This window comes from Sinocyclocheilus anshuiensis, unplaced genomic scaffold, assembly GCF_001515605.1.
Source record: "Sinocyclocheilus anshuiensis isolate Anshui unplaced genomic scaffold, SAMN03320099.WGS_v1.1 scaffold75, whole genome shotgun sequence".
Taxonomy (NCBI): Eukaryota; Metazoa; Chordata; class Actinopteri; order Cypriniformes; family Cyprinidae; genus Sinocyclocheilus; species Sinocyclocheilus anshuiensis.
In genome coordinates, this window is record NW_015549634.1 from 534763 (window position 1) to 556269 (window position 21507).

The 21507-nt window shown below is 35.4% G+C and overlaps 1 protein-coding gene across 1 annotated transcript in view; it reads right to left on the reverse strand.

Moving 5' to 3' along the window:
* Positions 1–6202: 6202 nt before the first annotated feature.
* Positions 6203–21507, reverse strand: part of LOC107659687 (annexin A4-like) — a 16400-nt gene continuing 1095 nt past the window's right edge. The window contains exons 2-15 of the mRNA XM_016448699.1: positions 15820–16162; positions 14609–14643; positions 14306–14458; positions 13306–13393; positions 13096–13190; positions 12886–12999; positions 11181–11271; positions 11003–11082; positions 10425–10481; positions 10219–10312; positions 9511–9606; positions 8109–8167; positions 7778–7900; positions 6203–7384 (exon numbers count right to left, since the gene is read on the reverse strand). Of these exons, the coding sequence (XP_016304185.1) occupies positions 7325–7384; positions 7778–7900; positions 8109–8167; positions 9511–9606; positions 10219–10312; positions 10425–10481; positions 11003–11082; positions 11181–11271; positions 12886–12999; positions 13096–13190; positions 13306–13393; positions 14306–14458; positions 14609–14643; positions 15820–16153 (1479 nt within the window). The 5' untranslated portion in view covers positions 16154–16162 and the 3' untranslated portion in view covers positions 6203–7324. The remainder of the gene's footprint in view (positions 7385–7777; positions 7901–8108; positions 8168–9510; positions 9607–10218; positions 10313–10424; positions 10482–11002; positions 11083–11180; positions 11272–12885; positions 13000–13095; positions 13191–13305; positions 13394–14305; positions 14459–14608; positions 14644–15819; positions 16163–21507) is intronic.

Sequence of the window (21507 nt, forward strand, 5' to 3'; positions counted from 1 at the left end):
AAAATTGATGGACTGGAGTGGTGTGGATTATTGTGATGTTTTTATCAGCTGTTTGGACTCTCATTCTGACGGCACCCATTCACTGCAGAGCATCCATTGCTGAGACACTGATGCAATGACACATTTCTCCAAATCTGATGAAGAAACAAACTCATCTTGGATGGCTTGAGGGTGAGCACATTTTTTACACATTTTCATTTTTGGGTGTTCTATTCTTCTAAACATGTTTTTTAAAAACCTGACTAAGATCTCTTGTCAGGTTCTGTTTTGAAAGGTCTTTACTGCTAAAAAATCAATGGGATTTTCCTTCTGGAGCATGGCAGTTGCACTCTATAGCGCTTTTATATAATTGAGGCAGTCAGCTGGCCTACTATGGACACAATCACTCGGGACCCTATTTTTTTTAAATTGATTGAAGCACAGTTGATACAGCCCAGAGCGACGGGACACATCAGTGAGAGTGGAAATGATCAGAGACTGATAAATTAAGCCAAACAGACCCCCACTGAGGTTTATACTGACGACCATCATAGATCTCTAAGTTGTCCAATTGATCGGCGACGCTCCATTTAACAGACTCTAAATTACTTTCTTTCAGTCTGTCTGGAGCGGCCGCACTGGTGCAATATTACTCACATGTGTTTCTATGTCGTCCAATCAGATTCCTGTAACATGGGTTTAATGGCTTTCTAGGTAATGTAATTTGATCCAGCTTTAAGCTGCATTATTTTATAGTCAGCAGCTATTTCTGGCTTACGGCTAAATCCCTGCACGTCTGATGAGTTTTTCTGGCCGCAGGAATCTTTGAAACATCTGTAACACATTTACTGTACGATGTTTCACGCGGCAGATTTACACAACAGGTCAGTCGCAGCTTTATAAAGCTTTACGCACCAGCGGGTCTGTGTTTTCTAGAAGGAAACACATCAGCTGAACATCTCAGCATCTGTCTGACCACATCCAGCGCATCACAGACCACAAGACACACGCCAAACCGCTCTATTCAAAGAATGAATGCTTCTGTCATAGTCAACTAAGTATTATATACAACACATAATCCCAAACATTACATGTGGCTACAACCCTATTTGACATGTTGAACTGTTTTAAACAATATTATTAACAAATTCATGCATAGTTGTTTATTATGCATGCAGTTTTTATGACTTTATATATATCTAGAAACATTTTTTCTAAAAACATTTGTTTGCACTTAAAAATTGAAGAGTACTGCAAAAAATTAAAGCACCTGAAAAAAATAAAAACAAATTTACAGATTCATATAGACAGAATGATAGACAGACAGAAATATAGATATGATAATTATTAACATGGAAAAATTCAAATTACATGTGTGACATATTACATTCATATGAGCTTCAGATAGATGGATGGATAAGCAGACAGAAAGACAGACAGACAGACAGATTCAAATCAAAGTTATTAAAAATTCTAAATAAACGCTATTAATATTCAAAATACATGTGTGGAATATATTAATTCACTTATGATAGATAGATAGATAGATAGATAGATAGATAGATAGATGAAAAGTTATTAAAAATTCGAAATAAAAGCTATTAATATTCAAAAGTTAATAATATTCAAAATACATGTGTGGAATATATTCATTCAGATAGACAGACAGACAGACAGACAGACAGACAGATAAAAAGTTATCAACTATTCAATATACATGTGTGGCATATATTATTTTATGCATATATGCGTTGATATCCCTTATACTGCTTCTACATATGTTGAAAATAGCTCGTATGAATATTATGGATTAATTTAGCCTATTGTTTACAGAATAATATTCAAAATACATGTGTGGAATATATTCATTCAGATAGACAGACAGACAGACAGACAGATAAAAAGTTATCAACTATTCAATATACATGTGTGTCATATATTATTTTAGGCATATATGCGTTGATATCCCTTATACTGCTTCTACATATGTTGAAAATAGCTCGTATGAATATTATGGATTAATTTAGCCTATTGTTTACAGCGTATCGTTGGTCCTGTCAGAACCCAGCTTAAAGGACACTTCTCTCTAACTTACTGCTGGACCGACAAACATCTAAGCTAAGCTAACAAGGTTTGACTAGTAAACTTTGCTAACGTTCTGAAGGTTTTCCCTCACGATCAGCCGAGGCTCGGTGGAGGTTTTACCCGTGTTGTGGTGGTTCTCCACAGGCAGCAGAGCGCCGAGCAGCACCGGCTGGGTTTTCTCCAGAGCCCAGCAGAACTCCTGGAGCTGGTCCCCGTCCTTCTTCTCCAGCAGCGTCCTGAGGAGCAGACGGAGCTTCGCGGCGCTGCCGGAGCAGTCCGCGTCCAGCTCTGCTCTCTCAGCCGGGCTCAGGCTGCCTGACTGGGCCAGCAGCTCCACAACCACATCCACATCTGTGACGGACTCCGACAACTTTTGCTGGCACTGCTCTAACAACTCTTTGTGCTTGGGATCCATCACAGAGCGACACAAAGCGCTGAAAACAACGAAGCTCCGGTTAAAGAGTGTTCTGTGTGAAATTGAAAGAAACGAGAAGCCATGTTTGCGACTTTGGGACACTCCAACGGTTTTTTTCTTCTTCTTCTTCGGCTCCGGAGAGTCTCACATCTTTGCCAGCTCTCAGTTTCAGGTCGTTTTACGCTGGTTCGTCGCCGCTCGCAACTTTGCCTCGCTTTCGGTCATTTTAGATTTGTTATAAAGTTTGACAGTTTATCACAAATTATCTCCGTAAATCCAGCGATCTGAGGCGCGGCGGAGCTCCGCCATGACTTCTCAACTCCGCAGCTGCTATCATCTGCCAATCAAAGCCCATTGCTGGCACTGCTCTAACAACTCTTTGTGCTTGGGATCCATCACAGAGCGACACAAAGCGCTGAAAACAACGAAGCTCCGGTTAAAGAGTGTTCTGTGTGAAATTGAAAGAAACGAGAAGCCATGTTTGCGACTTTGGGAGACTCCAACGGTTTTTTTCTTCTTCTTCTTCTTCTTCGGCTCCAGAGAGTCTCACATCTTTGCCAGCTCTCGGTTTCAGGTCGTTTTACGCTGGTCCGTCGCCGCTCGCAACTTTGCCTCGCTTTCGGTCATTTTAGATTTGTTATAAAGTTTGACAGTTTATCACAAATTATCTCCGTAAATCCAGCGATCTGAGGCGCGGCGGAGCTCCGCCATGACTTCTCAACTCCGCAGCTGCTATCATCTGCCAATCAAAGCCCAGCGGCGGGAGGGGAACGGAGGATGGGGTGGGGCTTCCGCCTGCCAATCAAACAGGTTTAACGAGAGGGGAACGAGATAGGGGCGGGGCTCTTACGTGCCACTCAAACCAGTTAAATGGGAGGGGAACCCGAGAGGGGCGGGACTTCTGATCAAACACACCTAGGCGTTCACTGGCGAGATTAGATGAGTACAAAGTCGCAAAACTTTTTTTTTTTGTTTTGTTTTGTTCTATTTCCTGTAAATTGTCTAGTTTTGGGTGATGATGTCATCTCAATAACAAAAAAATTACTTCAAAAAATGTGATGCTGTCCGAATGTGTTATTTTAGTTGGGGTTTATATTAAATTAATTAATATTTATAAATGAAAAACAAAACAAAAGACAATACAATGGAAAGTAGTTCAGCTTGCTAATATGAAAAACAAATAAATTACAGACTAAACATATAAATCTAATTCATCTAAAACTATTTTAAATAACCTTTTTATGTTTGTACTTAAAAAAAATGCATTGTATGATCACTGATGTAACTAATGAAGGCGAAAAAAAAGTTTAAAATGGTGAATAATTTATAAAATATGTATAAGGTGTATATGTAAATTGAACCTATATTCCTAAATATAAGATAAAGGTTGAAATGAGGAAATAAAGCCACCACTGCTCATTTTTAATGCTCAAAAACAGATTTAGTTTGCTGTTGCTCAGGTTATTTGGAATTTAATTTGGTTGTGGTTTAAACCGTGAAGTCCACAAAGCACAGAATATGTAACATCTGACTTTGATAATGTTTGATTTTGTGTTGTTAACTCTGTGTAATGTGTAACATGAAGGCCTCCTGTATCCTCATCACAAACACAGACAATAAAACACATGCAGTTGGCTCATATTCAACGGTGCTGCTGTTAAAACATGATTTGAACTTATCAGAAATACACTCACCTCACATAACTGTAACTAATGAGGTCAAGTTGAGGGATGGATAAGGATGTCAGTTCATTTTTATATTTTTTAATTTCTTTTAAAATAACATTTTACATGTGTGTGTGTGTGTGTGTGTAAAATAATGTATATATTTTTTTTTTTAAATTAAAATAATATATTTGTTATCTTTCTATTATCACTAATTTATGTAATTTGATCAAACAGGGAGAGACACGAACCAACTAACATCACAAACCTTACAGAATCCGTCAAATCCTCACTGCTGATTTCCCTCCAAAATGATGTCACTTCCTATTGGGTGACATCATTGAGGAACTGTAAAAGGATTTTACAAATGAAAAGACAAACAGGAAGGAAAGTGCTGTTGAGGAAACAGGAAACTGATCAACAAATGAAAAAACATTTCCCAAAATATGTTATTTTAGACACTGGGAAGCTGCAATAAATAAACCTAAAGTATAACAAAACACCTAGATTTCTAGAAGTATTATAGGCTATTTATATATGCTTTTTTTTTTTTTTTTTTGAAATCTTAAACAGCAAAACAATTGTAAAACAGCACAAAAACATACTGATACATATCAGAGATATTTTAGTATAATTTAGATATTATTATAGTTTTTTATAAAGATAGAATAAGTAATTAAATAAACAAATTAAATATAAACAGCAAATAAAAACAAAATTTTCTAAAGGGTTTTCAAAATTTCTCTTTGATTAAAACATTCCAAAACGAAATTTGGCCTCACTTCATTAAAAATATAATGTACTATACTATAATATAATATGTGACCCTGGAGCACAAAAGCAGTCTTAAGTCCGAAATCTTAAACAGCAAAACAATTGTAAAACAGCACAAAAACATACTGATACATATCAGAGATATTTTAGTATAATTTAGATATTATTATAGTTTTTTATAAATGTTTTAAATTAGTTTTTAGTTTTAGATTTTCTGTTTTAATTTTAATTTTATCTAAACTTTTAGTAGGCTAATTTTCATTTTTATTAGTTTAAGGTTTTTCCTGTCTATATTTTTACATTTTTATTTTAGTTTTAGTATTTTAGTACAAATTTATCTCAATAAAAACTAGCTGAAATACAATCAGTTACAGTATTTATTTATTTTTCAATTAACATTTATTTTCTTTGAAGTAGTAGTTGTTTTTTTTAGTTTTAGTTAACTATAATAACCCTCATACATCCAAACTGTTTTGGCCAAAGGAAAATGTATTTAATCAATTGACCAACATTTAAAAGACGTGACAACTTGCCCCAACATTACATTTATGAAAAGTACTCTCGTTCTGAGAGCTCAGTCAACGTTTCTTTCTACTTTTAAAACTGTATTTTGTGCTGTATTGTCTTTGCTTTTGTGTTGCTCACTGTGAATTTATTTAAATCGCTGTAAATGGAGGCAGAATCTGCAGCGTTAAGACTGATTTGAGAGGATTTGTTGATGGATGTTCATGCATTATTCTTGTAGTGTACAGTATATGCTAAAGCTGCATGTGCATTGAATGTTTGAATGTGAAGCTCTGATGATCAGATTACAGATTCACATAATCTCCATCAGACAAACTCACTTCACAGATGGCATTTGAAATTGTGTAGATAAACGGATTCACATGATTATAGACAAAACACACAGATGAAGTGAACGGACACTAATGGAGCGGCACACAGCACAGCAGACCTGAGGTCATCAATAATGACCTGTTTATCCAATCAGCCAATCAAATCACTTCATTTACTGGCCATCTACCAGGGGTTGCATGCTGATAATAGAGAAGACACATAAAAGAAACATCTGAAATCTGAAAATGAATGAACATAACATAACATAACATAATACACTCTAAAAACTGCTGGGTTAAAAAGGGACAAACCCAGCTATTGGGTTGTTTTGACACTGGTTTTGTGGTCCAGGGTCACATATAATATATCATAACATAACATAACATAATATAATATAATTAATATAATAAAATATAATATAATAGAGCTGAAGTTCACTTGAGAATCATTCATGAAGTGTTTTTATTAACCAGACACAAATGTTATTACACAACAGTACAGATTAGTTTGAGTGAACATACTAAAAAAAACAGGCTAGAAATCCCTGAAAAGAGTGGTCTTCTTCATGTTAATAAACAGGTCAGAATCTCCTGTTTAGCTAGTGATTATCAGGATGAAAGATTGCTGACTTTACTGCCCTCTACTGCTGCAGCGATTCACATTCATGCTAGTCATGGACGATGACAACAAACAGGGCCAATCTCACAAAACTGATCATATTTCATCCCAAACTCAAATAAAACAAATGTCTGTATTAGAGACACAGATATGCATTACCATGATGGAAGAATATGTAAATAAAAAAAATTTATTAAGCAATGTTAGTATTTGTAGTACAAAATATGATTACATTAGTTTAAAACAACATTTATTAAGAATCACTATTAAGAAAAATTAGAATTACAAAAAAGAAACACCTATTATGCATTACAGGAAATTTAGCAGAAAAATTTGCCTAATTGTCATGAAAAAGTGTGATGATGCAAACAGCTCAATGTTCCTAAAATAGCCTTGACTTTCTTTAAGCAAAGATCATTTCTAATTTTATATTTTGATTTTGGGGTGAAATATGACACGTTTTCATGAGACTGACCCATCAAGACCTTCATGATGATTGATATAATCCTATATTCTTCTTGCATAGAGATCATAAAGCTCACTATATAAAAACTATGGCATATATTTCAGTACTTCAAGAGACTCAGTCATCCAAGGCATTTCAGATTTCAGAGATGAAGAACAGATTGTATTTTTGGTTGCGAGTGACAGCACAGATTTGGCATCAGGTGCTGAAGACGCTGTACAAAATATAGTTTCTCTAGATATCATGCATAGTCTGAATAGATAGCAAAATAAAACTAATAATGAACTGTATTATAGTAATCATTTTTCTATGGCACAAATGAAATCCTATTTTTGGCTGTGAAATTAATAAAGCTGTAAAGAGATATTACAGTATTAGTTAACATGACACTAGTGATATTATTTGACACATTGATATACGAGCGTGATTAATATGATGACGTCACATATCCAGTCGTCATGGTAACGCATCTGACTTCCTGGTTCTTCAGTCACTTCCTCCGCATAGCTTCAGGAGCAGTTTCTTGTAATCACCAGAGGTGTCTCCCTGAAGATTTGAGAAAAATAATATGCTAAAAAAAATATTCAGAACAGTCACAATTCTATTTCTAGCTACAGAAGCATAAATAAACTCTTAAATGTATTACTTAATTAAGCTTTAAAAATTACTTGTATGTATATACATATATAAAAAAAATAGATACTGTTAAAATAATATATATTTTAGCACTGCATATGCATGTTATAGTTTGCTTTTTAAAGCAGAAGAACCTCACGTGTTATTTAGCAGCAGCACTCATGCATACACAAAAATCTGTGGTCTGCAGCTGAATCAGTGGGCGACACAAATTTCCCACAGCCACATATTGTGTGTGTTGTACATGTGTGAATAAAGCATAAGAATCGTGCAGTGTATTGTACATGTGTGTGTGAGACGTACAGAGATGGCAGTGTAGAGCGACTTCCCGTACAGCCGCAGATACTCCTGCCTGATATCCAGCATGTCCACCTCAGAGCGGGACACCATGATGCGGATCAGAGTCCGGTCTTTGGTTCCTGCACCCTAAATAAAGGTGAACATCAACAGGTCATGCATGCATATTGACACACAGTGGGATTTTACTAACATACATGCATACATATAATGTTCAGAAAACAAGCCTCATGCACAGTGCTGGAGCGTACATAAAAATAACCCACTTCTAACCATCAGACCTGCTTCTGAATGACAAAACCATAGCAAAACAACCACATAACCGCACATTCTCTACCTGCATGGCTTTGTGGAGACGTTCAGCAAAGTAGGCAGGAGTGTTTTTAATGCACTTCACTGAAAAATACACAGATGGAACATGATTAGAAACTATACACATTACTTCATATTACAGAAAGAGGAATAGTTTATTGAGATTACACATTTAATCAGTTGCAGAATACAATTTTGTATCATAATCATGTTGCAATATTATAAGTAATACGCCTTTCATTTTAAAATGTTTAAAGAGGAAACATATGATAAACTTTGGCGACAAACATTCACATAAATCAAAGACACTGTAGAAGTGCAACAAAAGTGTACTAGGAACATGCATTTAATACCGTTGTTTTGTGTTACAAGTTTTCTTAAATGTTATGCAAATTACCCATTATCTAATTAAATAAATCTGAACATTGGATAAAGCCAGGTTCAAAATATTTTTTTATTTTGTTGACATATTAGAGTTAAAGGTTTTTACAGAGAGGATTTTGGATTTCTCTTTTTATAACTCCAGAAATCAGAAAATACTGTCAACAGCCAGGAAAAATACACTTTCACCATGCTTTTAGGAGTAAAATGCTATATAAACCAGATCAAACGATATATGAACAAACCCCACAGTAAAAACCTTTAGAATATAAACAGGAATAAAACTGCTAAGTTTGGTGTGTGTAGGTGCTGCTGAAGTGGAGAAAAAACTTTTAAAGATACGGTTTGTAATTGAAATCTACAGACACAAATAGATAAAGTAATAATAAAATCCAGCCAATCATATATGAACAAATCCTTCAGTAAAAACCTTCCTAATACAGAAAGGAATAAAACTGTAATTTTTGGTGTATGTATGTGCTGCTGAAGTGGAGAAAAAACTCTTTTTGAAAAAACCTCCTTTAAAGAAATGTATTGTAAATGAAATCTAAAGCCAAAAACAGATCAAATGTAATAATAAATCAGGCCAATGATATATGAACAAACCCCTCAGTAAAAACCTTCAGAATATAGACAGGAATAAAACTGCTAAGTTTGGTGTTTGTAAGTGCTGCTGAAGTGGAGGAAAAACTTTTAGAGATATGTATTATAATTGAAATCTGCAGATGCAAAAAGTGCAATAAAACAAACACACAAATGTGTATTTTGGATGTTTTCCTTTCACTAATCTAAAAAAACTCAAAACAGCCCAAAATCTTAGAATTGAGACCTGTGCATGAAAAAAACAATGGTTTTGCCTATTGTGTCATGTTTGCATATGCAAAACATTTAGGCATTTTACTCATCATATCCTCCAATCTGCATCTTATTCCAAACTGATTCTATTCCAGTGCTGTAACTGGCTGTTTCTCATCACTGCCTGCTTCATCTAGATCAGCTGTTGGCTGACGTTTCTGCTCTGGACCAATCAAGAGCTCAATACCCACCCACTGCCACCATTCCAGACTCCACGTTTCCAGACATCTCACCGCAGATGCTCTTCTCAATGTCTTTGCCGCACATCTGCTGGTACTCATGAAACACTGCGAAAGACATCATGCACAAACGTTACTGACAATCTGTACAAATCTGGTGTAATGCATCATTAAATCTGCATTATCAGTGAATAGGGTTGCAAAAAGGTGGAAAATTTCCAGTAAATTTCGGAAACATTCCAGGATTTTTTGGAATATTGCAGGGATTTTTGGAAGGTTTCCGGAAATTTTACACCCCTTTGCAACCCTATCAGTGAATAATTATTTTATATTCAGTCTATTCCTTACACAAAACTACTGTATCATACGACTTCTAATATAGTGCATAAGTCAAATGGATGACTGTTATGATATTTAAGCATTTTTTTGTGCTTTTTAGAGCTTGACAGCTACATTCACCATGAAATGTTTAGTGTTAGAAATAACAGGTTTGAAATTTCATTTTTGGCAATGATGGTCTAAGAAAGAGCAAATAAAGCAGAGGAAATAACTGAAAACAGCAACAGCAGTTGAGGATGTTTCATCTGATTCAGGGAACTCAAATGAATAAATCTCTTTCTAGTTGAGTGCTTTTGAACAGATTGTCCTAGTTAGGGAAATAACAGCAGTTCCTGTGTATTTCTGTGGCCATTTAAGCACAGTGGGCTGGTGGGTTTTTACCTTGTCTCAGATGAGGTTTACTGCGAGCACACAGAATCGCATTAAACTGAGACTCGTCCGTGCCGACTTTATTCTCTCCTGCAGCGTGGAGTTTCTGCAACACAGAAAACATCACACAAATGCATGCAGGTGGATGACAGCAACCTAAAATGCACATTTACATCAAAATGTGAATTTGTTTAAGCAAATAAAGTCTTGTCTCCAACCTGAGCATCCTGTTTGGCCATCGAAATATCCACAGTCTCTTTCTCATCTCGATTACCCTGAAAACAAGCGATGCAAAGAATTTTATCTGTATAGTTCTGATTTCGCTTCCAGTTTTCAAAGGAAATTCGATATTTTTTGTGTTCAATTGTAGCGGTTGTTATTGTTTTTGTTAAAAATGTCATTCTTTGTCCCTTTTATTTAAAAGAAATAGTATATGTATACTATAACACTATAAATAATACTAAAATAACACTGATCTGCAGCAAATGTCAAATATTTATTCATAAGATTACAATGTTTTACAAGTCATTTATTTCTGCTTAAAATTAAATGAAATGAAATTCAATTAAACCACTGTCATCCAAGAGGTTTTGGCTATCTGAAAAAATGTCTGCAAGTTTGATTTACAAGAAACTATTTGTTTTGTATTTTGTTTGTTATTGTTCATATTTTTTTAAATATGGCTTAAAAACCTTGTGATTAATGATCCTCAATGCATCAAATGCCCAACAAGAGTAATATGTAAGATGTAATGAAAGATCCAAAGCTGACTATACGGGCCTCTGGGTGTCTGTACCTGAGACAGAGAAACGAGCAGACGGCGAAAGTGTCCAGACGTGTCTCCGCTGATGGCGTCCTCCAGAGATTTACCGTACTCTAGACAACAAACACTCATCTGAAGCAGTTTCTCATAAACCTCTACTATCTAAACACGTGATCTGAGATCTTCAGTGGGTTTGTGAACACAGACTCACCGGTTTTATAGATCTTAGTAATCTCACGAATCTCAGCATTGCTACGAGAGGACAGAATCTCTATGAGACAGGCCTCATCGGTTCCTGCACCCTGAAAATGCCAGCAAAGCACTAATTACAAATACAAATCTCAATTTTCAATCATCTGAAAAGTGCTGTGACTTAAATTCCAAATCAACTTGTATAATGCAATTAACGTCAAGCACACAAAACATTTGGATTGGTGTCCCGAATGGGAGAAGTACGTGAGGCACATTTCACACACCCTCATAGTTTCAGTTTTGCTTTAAATACATTTGTTTAGGCTTGCAATTTAAAATAAATGTTGTTTATGATGAATGACACTATAATTTATGTTTATATCTTTCATTCCTCTTGTCATCTGAAAACTGTTAAACTTAAATGATTTGTTGTGGAGTGAGAGGAACTAAAGTAATGTACATTTATGTTTGGTTTTAAAAACATTTGTTTGTAAACTTCTTCATTTACTGCTATTTTTCTGAATCTAATAATAAAATGTGACTTTTAGCCTACACCGATATGACTTAACATGTGTTTTTTGCTCTCAACAATACAATTTTGACCAGCTGTGACTTAAGAGACATGTTTTTAACAATGTATTTTACATTTTCTGATAACCTGAGCTGGGAATCAAGGTTTTTATGCAGAATCAAGATACATGATTTTAAAGCTATAATAATTTTTTTGTTTATTCACTAAAAACTTTATACTATTAAGCATCCTCATAGTCACAGCCTGCTATTTAAGAAAGCTGATTCTGCCACAATCTAATAAAATTAAAAAGGTAATTGCAACCTCACAATTCAATTTATTTCTCATTATCATCAAAAAAAGTCAGAATTGCGAAATATAATCTCAAAATGTGACTTTTTTTATCTGAATTCTGAGTTTGTGTCTTGTTTTTCTTATGCCATGGAATAAAAAACAAAAAAAGATAACTGCGGCTTTTAATCTCACAATTCTGTCTTTTTTCTCACAATTTAGAGTTTATATCTCACAATTCTCCTTTTAATTATCAGAATTGCGAGTTTATATCTCACAATTCTGAGTTTATATCACGCAATTCTGAGGAAAAAAGTCTGAATTGTGAGAGAAAATGTAGCAATTACCTTTTTTATTTTTTATTCTGTAGCAAAAAAACTGAATTGCGAGATGCACACTCGCAATTCAGAGAAACAAAGTCCGAGTCTTGTTAAGAAACTGAGAATTCTCCAGGAAAAAAAGTCAGAATTGTGAGAGAAAATGTAGCAATTACCTTTATTATCTTTTTATCCCGTGGCAGAAACAAGCTTCCAAATATATTTCGTTTTCAGTCACTCAATCATCAGGATTCTTTCACATTTTCAGCATATTTTTCCAATGCGGGATGATAATCACAGACTCAGAGCGCGTCATTCATTCCAGTCTGGCAGTATTTCTGCTCTCGACTCTGTAATTATGTATCTGTGTTTCTTTAATGAGCGCAGCAGCATATGAGATTAAGCAAAAGCACGCTTGGCTTGTTTCCCTGCATACTACACTGGGATGCTCAGCTTTTATCAGCATTGCATGTACGATTGTAGAGGCAAGGCAGCTTGCTAGGATTTGGAAAAGAGATGTTTAAACAATTGACCGGTATATCTAGTATCTGAGTGGATTTGCACATATTTTCCTGAAAAATGAAGGGAAAGAAAGTAAATCTCACCGATATGGCCTCCCTGAGTTCAGAGGCATCGAAGTGCGCAGGAGCCTTCAGCATGGCCAGCACCAGACTTTCAAAGTTTCCTCTCAGCTCCGACTTCAGGTCGCTAACCAGATCCTACAAAGCATTTTAAACGCAAAGTTATACGTAAGAAACCACAACACAGTCTTTTACATTATTAGGTATTTGATGCTTCACTCCTCATATGTTCACCTTGCCGTAAGTGGTTTTATACGCCGCCTTCAACGGCACTCGCTGCTTGTTGGATCGACTGCCGAGAAGCTCAATAATGGCGTTTTCATCGGTTCCTGCGAGCAAAACACATCCAGATCTCTGTATTTTAAGACATGTGAACGTACAGTATACAAAACATTTTTTGTGGTTCAAATAAACGGAAATAATTTTGGGTGAATTTCTTCTCACCGAAGCCCTTCATGGCTTTCCGTAACACCTCGACGTCTCTGAGCGGATCGGCGCCAGGAAAGTCCTTGATGGTACCGCGGTAACCCTTCTAAACATAAACAACACAACAAACATCAGGAAACACTTCCAATCAGTCACATATTGCAATGTGATTTTACATTTCTATTTTTATTATATATTTTATAAATTGTAAATAAATTTTAAAAATGCAATTATTTATTATGTATATATAAACACACACACACAGTATATATTTTGAAAATATTACATGTATTTACAAGTATATATTTATATTTATATAATTTATATTATATATAAATGTATTTAATATATAAACATAACATATTTTTCTTAAATATATACATGTGTGTGTATTTATATATACATAATAAATATACACAGAGTACACACACAACATATATTCTGAAAACAAAAACTTTTATTTTGGATGCGATTAATCGTTTGACAGCACTATTTGTAATACATTAATCAGAAAGTAATTGCATAAAAATGTATTATATATAATTAGTAAAATATATCCAATATATCTATACATAAAATTGTGTAAGTGTGTGTGTGTGTGCGAAGTAAATGGATTGTGAAAGCTATTTCACATTCACTTCAAACTACAGAAAACGGTTGTATTGTAAAAATAAAACATGTCCAGTTTCCTGTTTCAACAGGAAGTTATCAAACCACTGAGGTCAAGTGTTGTTATTTCCTGTTTTCTTTTATGTCTCTCTTGTTCTACCTGCTCTGGGCTACAGCTGAAAAATAGTGGTTAGCTGGGCAGATTAATGTATTAAAGTCAAGGTTTCCACACTGTCTGACCAATGCATTTCTTGACAGTTTGTTCTTGGATTACTGGATAAGGTTTCATTTTGACTATACACATAAGAGCGATTCTAGATGATGAAAGTTTGTAATTTCAGGTCAGTGACCATGATAATCTAAACCAAACAAAAGCTCCTAGTGGCTGATGAAGCTGACAGTGTCTCACATTGACAGCAGGAGCGGCCGGTGGTGTCGGGCCGGTCGGGACGCCCCCTCCGTACCCGGGCATTGACGGGTTTGGAGCACCTGGGTACACTGGCATGGGCTGCTGTCCCGGCGCTGGGACCCCGGGGTAACCCTGAGGCATTCCTCCACCTGGCTGCACAGAGCACAGGACATTTATAAGACGAGTCACATGATGCGCACTTCAGTAGTAGAGCTTAATCGATCTAATTCTGTAGTGCATTTAAAAATACATCACACAACTGACTATGCACAATAAAAGAGGCAGAAATAAAGGGATTCTTACAGCTCCAAAGCCGGGTTGGGCGCCCCATCCACCTGCTAACAACACAAATAACTCGTATAACAATACAGAAACACAGAAAATCAAAGCACAACAAACAACACAAAGAATTATGCAACTATATCATTTTTTTTTAATTACACATGATGCATGAAAAACAGAAACAGATGCATTTGAAAATAAACACTTTTAGGGCTTTATTAAATCCATTAGATTTTTTCTGTTAGATTTTTCCTAAAAAAATTCTTAGCTTTCTGTTTTAGTTTTTCTGTATTCTGTTTTCAAGTTTTGATTACATTTTAATAATCAAAAAGGATGTCTAAGCAATCAAATTAAAACTTTAACAATTTTAACATTAACATTATGAAATGTGGTTGATTTCTTTAAGAAATTCTGTGTGGTCTGTTTTAATTTTTATGGATTCTGTGTATTATGATTTAATGCAAATATTATTATCAAAATAGCAGAAATCAAATAAATTAATAAAAATGTAAATAAAATGTATTTTTGTTAAATTAATGAATAAAACTTAATAAAAATATATTTTTTATTAAGAATAAAAAATGAAATAAAACAATGTAATCAACTGAAATTTGATAAATTCATTTTTAGAACTGTTTAAATTACAACATGTAAGAAAAATGTGTGAAAATGTAAAATAAACTATTATTGTTGTCGTTGTTGTTATTATTACTTTGAAAAGTACATTCTACAGTACAGTACATTTCGTTTTAATGACCGGATGCGGAGGTTTTCTGCAGCACAGAAATAACTGTCTATTTTTACCAGCATGCAAACAGATTCACTGTCAATTGTCAAATTAGTGAGAAGAAATGTGCTCTTATTAATATATCTAAAAAATTATATACACATGTACACACATATATATTTATAAATTAAAAATACAATATATTTAATTTTTAAAAAAATGATGCATCATAAATGGGAACTGATGCATTTCAAACTCAATGCATAGACAAAGATTTTCCCCTCCAATCTTATTTTTTACAAGCATGCAAACTGACATTAGAACTCATTAGAACACAATATGACTCATTTTTAATTGCCAATACATCCCATTAGTGCTCAGTTTTTCAGAAGCTGTGGTCAGTTGTGAAGCCCATTAATAACATCAGAGCATCAGAAACACACACTACGACCAACAACAATCCCATGATGCTCCTGCGTGCAGAGCTCAGACTAACCGCACTGACCTGCAGGGGGCATGTTGGGGTAGGTCCCGGGCTGGGCGGCGGGGTAACCTCCTGCCTGGGGCGGGAAGCCTCCTCCCGGGGCAGCTGGGTAACCGCCAGCCTGAGGAGGGTAACCGCCAGCCTGGGGGGCGTAACCGCCAGCCTGGGGAGGGTATCCGCTGGCCTGGGGGGGGTATCCTGCTCCGGGGGGAAACGCGCCGGGCTGAGGGGTGTAGTATCCGCCCTGGGGAGGGTAGGCTCCCGGTTGGGGTGGATATCCGCCTGGGGCCTGCTGATACGGGCCGGAGGCAGGCGGGTAACTTCCACCTGCAGGAGGGTATCCGGGGTAACTCATCTCTGACACCTGCACACATCAGGGCATTTACATGCTTATATGTGACCCCGGAGCACAAAAGCAGTCATACGTAGCACAGGTATATTTGCAGCATTAGCCAGCAATACATTGTATGGGTCAAAATTATTGATTTTTCTTTTATGCCAAAAATCAAAAAGATCATGTTCCATGAAGATATTGTGTAAATCTCCTACCGTAAATATATCAAAACTTAATATTTGATTAGTAATATGCATTGCTAAGAACTTCATTTGGACAAATTTAAAGATGATTTTCTCAATAGTTTGATTCTTTTGCACCCTCAGATTCCAGATTTTCATAATAGTCCGTGTCTCATATCAATTCATCTTTGTTTAATTCATTCACTTTGGTTGACATCCCCGAAAATGTTCTGTTTTTTGCATAAGACAACTTGTAAGAATGTTTTTCCTTCCAAACAATGTCATGGTTTATCACGAATAATGTACAAAAGTAAAATTAACACAATAAACACAATTAATTAGACAAAGATCTGCTTTCTCTTGCTCTCTCAGTATTAAGATTTTTAGATCTTAATTTTTTTATCCCTCATTTTTGTACATGATTTGCAGCAATTGCACATTTCGTTTGTTTCCACAAAAACTGCTGTAACTTTTGCATAGTTCTGCCATAATATAATTATAGAAAAATATATTTAATATGTCACACACTACATAATATTGTTTTTAAATAAGTACAAAAATGTTTAAAATGAAAAAAATTTATTTAATTATTTTAAATTGTAATTGTAAAAACTTTATTGTCCGCCTTAGGGGCAATTGTTCTGCAGCATGATAGATTTCACCACATACAAGACAGACAAATGCACAACATTAATAGCACATTAAAAAAGGACAAAAAACTACCTCTTCCTATTTGAATTAAGCAACTTGATAGCATATGGAACAAACGAACATTTTAATCTGTTTGTCTTAGCTAAAGGGACCCTATACAAGGATCCTGAGGGGAGGGTCTGAAATGAATCATAAAGAGGGTGAGATGTGTCAGATATGATGTGATGCGCTTTCTTTATCACCTGAATGTCAAACAAATCTGACAACCAACGCAATTTCACACCTAGTGCTTTACTGCAGTTCTTTGATAGAGAATTCTTTTGTTTGACCTTTAAAGAGGCAAACCAACAAATCAATGAAAAAGTTAAAATCGATTCAACATATGCCTTATAAAAAGCAGTCATCAATGTCTTACCAATATTAAATTTAGCTAATTTGCGCAGACAATAAAGTCTTTGTTGGCTCATCTTACACAATCTATTGGTATTCTCTGCAAAATGTAATTTATTAACGATAATAGTACCTAGGTACTTATAACTTTCGGCCAATTCAATCAAATGATTATCGACAATAGTACATGGAACTGCTGCCTGATTTCGTCGCAGGTCGAGGCACATATCCTTGGTTTTCTCAGTATTCAGAAGTAGACCAGCCTCTCGACACCAATTTGCAAAATACTCGACAATAGGCCCGTGTTCCCTCTCCTCACCAACCAACATACTCACAATAACTGTGTCATCAGCAAACTTAAGAATGTACCGATTCTCAAGCTGACTACTCATTTGTGTATAGGATGTAAAGGAGAGGAGAAAGTACACACCCCTGTGGGGAGCCAATAGATGTAGTTATAGGGCCTGACAGAACGCTATTAACCCTTACCCTCTGAGACCTATTTGTAAGGAAATCTAGTAACCAAGCGGCCATTCTTGCATCCACACCAAAACTCGACCTAAGCTTGTGAACCAACAAGCTTGGTTGGATCGTGTTGAATGCAGAAGAAAAATCTACAAATAATAGCCTTGCATGGTTACTACTACCCTCCAGATGTTTATACAACAGGTCCAGTAAGGTCAGTGTCGCATCCTGCACACCTCTCCCTGCCCTGTAGGCAAATTGCTTCGGGTCGAGAAATGGTTTAGTTTTTTCCAATAATTATTTTTAAAATTTTTACAGTGATGAGGTACATTTTAATATCCTATTCAGATATATTTATAGTTGTTTATTTTTATCCCTCATTGCTGTACAGTGATTTGCATTTTTGTTTTATAGTTTTACAGTTTTATCTTTTGCACATAGTTCTGTTATAGCACATATTTACACATATCAGTTGTGCGCATGCATGTATGTGTGTGTGAATAAAATTTCATTTTATTTTTTTATTAAATTCAAATTAAATTATTATTTATATATTTATTTAATATGCTGCACTAGCATTGTATGATTATTTTTAGTCCTCTTTTCCTTGCAAAAGTCTTATTAATATATTTTTAAGACAGCACTTTTATAGTGCTGAGTCCCATTTTTATAATCTTGCTTAGAGCCACACAAACACTCGGGCCGGCCCTGTCTGTACACACATCTTAACCAAGAAGACATTAGCATGATAAGGAATCTTTAAAGCCTTTGAGGAGTGAACATTTCATCATTGCAATCCCACACCCAATGTGTATATACCACTGACCAAACAATACATATATGTGTGTGAGTGTGTGTGGGCGGCAGGTTTATCAAGTGTGTTCTGCTTATATAGGCCAAAGGTTAACAAAAGACTAAAATAAGTTTGAACTTCAATATCTGATTTTCATTTACAGTAGCATATAAGCACTTACTGGTCTAAAGCTGCTTAGCTTTAAACTTATAAATTAGACATCCCACTTAATAAAATCAGTGAAAATCACACATGATCATCAGGCATTCTTCATCTCTCAATCATCACTGTATTGCATTGCATTATATGTTTTGATCATTTAAATCTCGTCATATAATTGGAGATACAGAGTGACGACTGATATTTATATAATTTTATGTAAGTATCTGCTATACTGGTAAAAAGATTTCATTGATTTACAAGCATCAGAATTTTGGTCATATAAATATATCAGCATCTGCACCAAATTGCATACTAAAATTGAGTTGTTTTTCCTCTATATCAGACTATACGAGCCATAAAAACCTGATGGATCAAATATGATACTTGATACAAATAAGCTAAAACACATATGCAAACATTTCTATATATATCTAGGCTAAAGGTTCAATAAACTGTTAAAAAAAAAAAACTATTATTTCATATGTCAGTGTTAAAACACCTTCCTCCATTAGAATCTTTAAATAAGTGGTGCATAAACTTTTTCCAACAAAGATATTTAGATAAATACTAGTCAGTGGGAAGTCAAGAGTTTGTTTACTAATTCATACAGGTTTGGATCTACTTGATTAAATGATAACAAAAGTCTCATTTTTGGGGTAACTATCCCTTTAAAGGTTCACTAACTTTCTAGCGTGACTGCATGCTGCTGGGGAAAGTTAAACCACAAAATAAACCAGCTTGTGAGGACCGTAAATGACGCTTGAGTGTATATAAAGTTAAAAGTGCAGACAGATATTGAGGGGCCAGACCATGCAGTGCCTTATATGTGAGCATATACTTGAGCATACTTTTAAAAGTAATGCATTACAATTAGGGATGCACCGATATGAACATTTTGGCCGATACCGATATGGTGGCCGATATATCGTGCATCCCTAATTACAATATTGCATTACTCCCTTAAAAAAGTAACTAATTACGTTACTTATGGAAAGTAATGCGTTACGTTACTTTTGCGTTATTTTTCAAATCTGGGCTGGGCTATCTTGTTTGTTTTTAATATATAAAGTTCTATTTTTGGTAAATGTAAAAGCCATTTCACACCAAAAAGTGAAATGAATAAACCTCAGGAAAAGTCAATTCACGTCTGTACAGCAGAATGCAGGAGAAGAAAGTTCAACACTCTTCAGCAATAAAAAAAAGAAGCACAAATGTTAGTTTATCTAAAGTATTTTTTGCTTATTAGTATGATTTAATTTGATAATCGAAGCTCAGCAGCAAAGACATTGGTTAATAAAATGAGATTAAATACATAAAGGATATTTGTGTTATTAACCATTTAAGTAGCAGATTTGCATCATATTCTGAGTTTGCATTTCACTGTTCTTTATTCATCTGGAGGAATGCTGAATCTGTTTTTGTGCAGGTGAGATGAGTAAATGCATGTTCATATTTAGTCTAGAACTAACCATACACAGGGCACACAATGAATGCCTCTGTAGCCTACTTACTCCAGATTTCTCTCAACATGAGAGCTGTCAGTGAATAAATGGGAAAACAAAGTAACTGGCGTCACTTGTTTGAAAAAGTAACTCAGATATTTTCTTGTAAATGAAAAAGCAACGCGTTACTTTACTAGTTACTTGAAAAAGTAATCTGATTACGTAACTCGCGTTACCCCCAACACACGGGCTGCTAGTGAGCTGTGGCTTAATTCTGCGTCAGTGTTGCCAGATTGGGCACGGGTTCCCACCCAATTGGTCAGGCCGGGGAAAAAATGCGTTGGGCAGGTTGATAAAATTTGGGCTGCTTTTTTTGATACAACTGGCCGGTGTTTCAGTTTCCGCACATGTAAGGTGGGAAATTCCCGTAAATATTTTAGCCTTAAAGATGTTCGGGACAGACGGAATGTATCACTTGCGCGTGCTTTTGAGTCTAACAATTTTAAACTGTGAGACTCCTTTCTGTGCGTTCACACCGCCGCCGTCGAGAGCATCAAAGTGGCCGGAAGTCATTCATTTTCAATGTGAGCCGGCGTCGAGCACATTTGTTGCTGATGTGCATTAACGTTTTAGGAATAATAACCTTTAAATCAATTTTCCTGATTATACTTACATTAAGTAATGTTTATACCTGATTATACTTACTTTACAGGACTTTTACTTGTATCAGAGTATTTTTACAGTGTGGTATTAGTGCTTTATACGCACAGTTTCTGTGAGCTCACACCCAAAGCGCACGACTACAGAATGAAGTTGTGTTGCACGTAAACGGCCAAATACATACAAAATTATGTCAAAATGCCCGTCTTGATGAGTATTCATGTAAACAGTCGATTTAATACTAAACATTGTCAGTATATAGGCTATTAAGTGAATGTAAACAGTTGAGAAACAAAACTAACAGTTAGATCCATGCATGAGGTCTTAAAGAGACAGCAACCTAAATAAACCTGCTGTCTGCAGGACAGCATTGAAGACTAGCCAGTGTTATTTTAAAAACAGTTGAGAAACAAAACTTATGTGTAACAGTTAGATCCCTGAAATACCCTAACTCCCCCCTCAAATTAAAAAAATCCCCCCCCATAAGAGCCACTTAAAGGGGGAATTCCTCCCCATTTTCCAAAATGAAATTCAGGCCCTGTATGTATAATTTTTTTTTTGTGTTACTACCAGTGTTGGGGAAAGTTACTTTTAAAAGTAATGCATTACAATATTGCGTTACTCCATAAA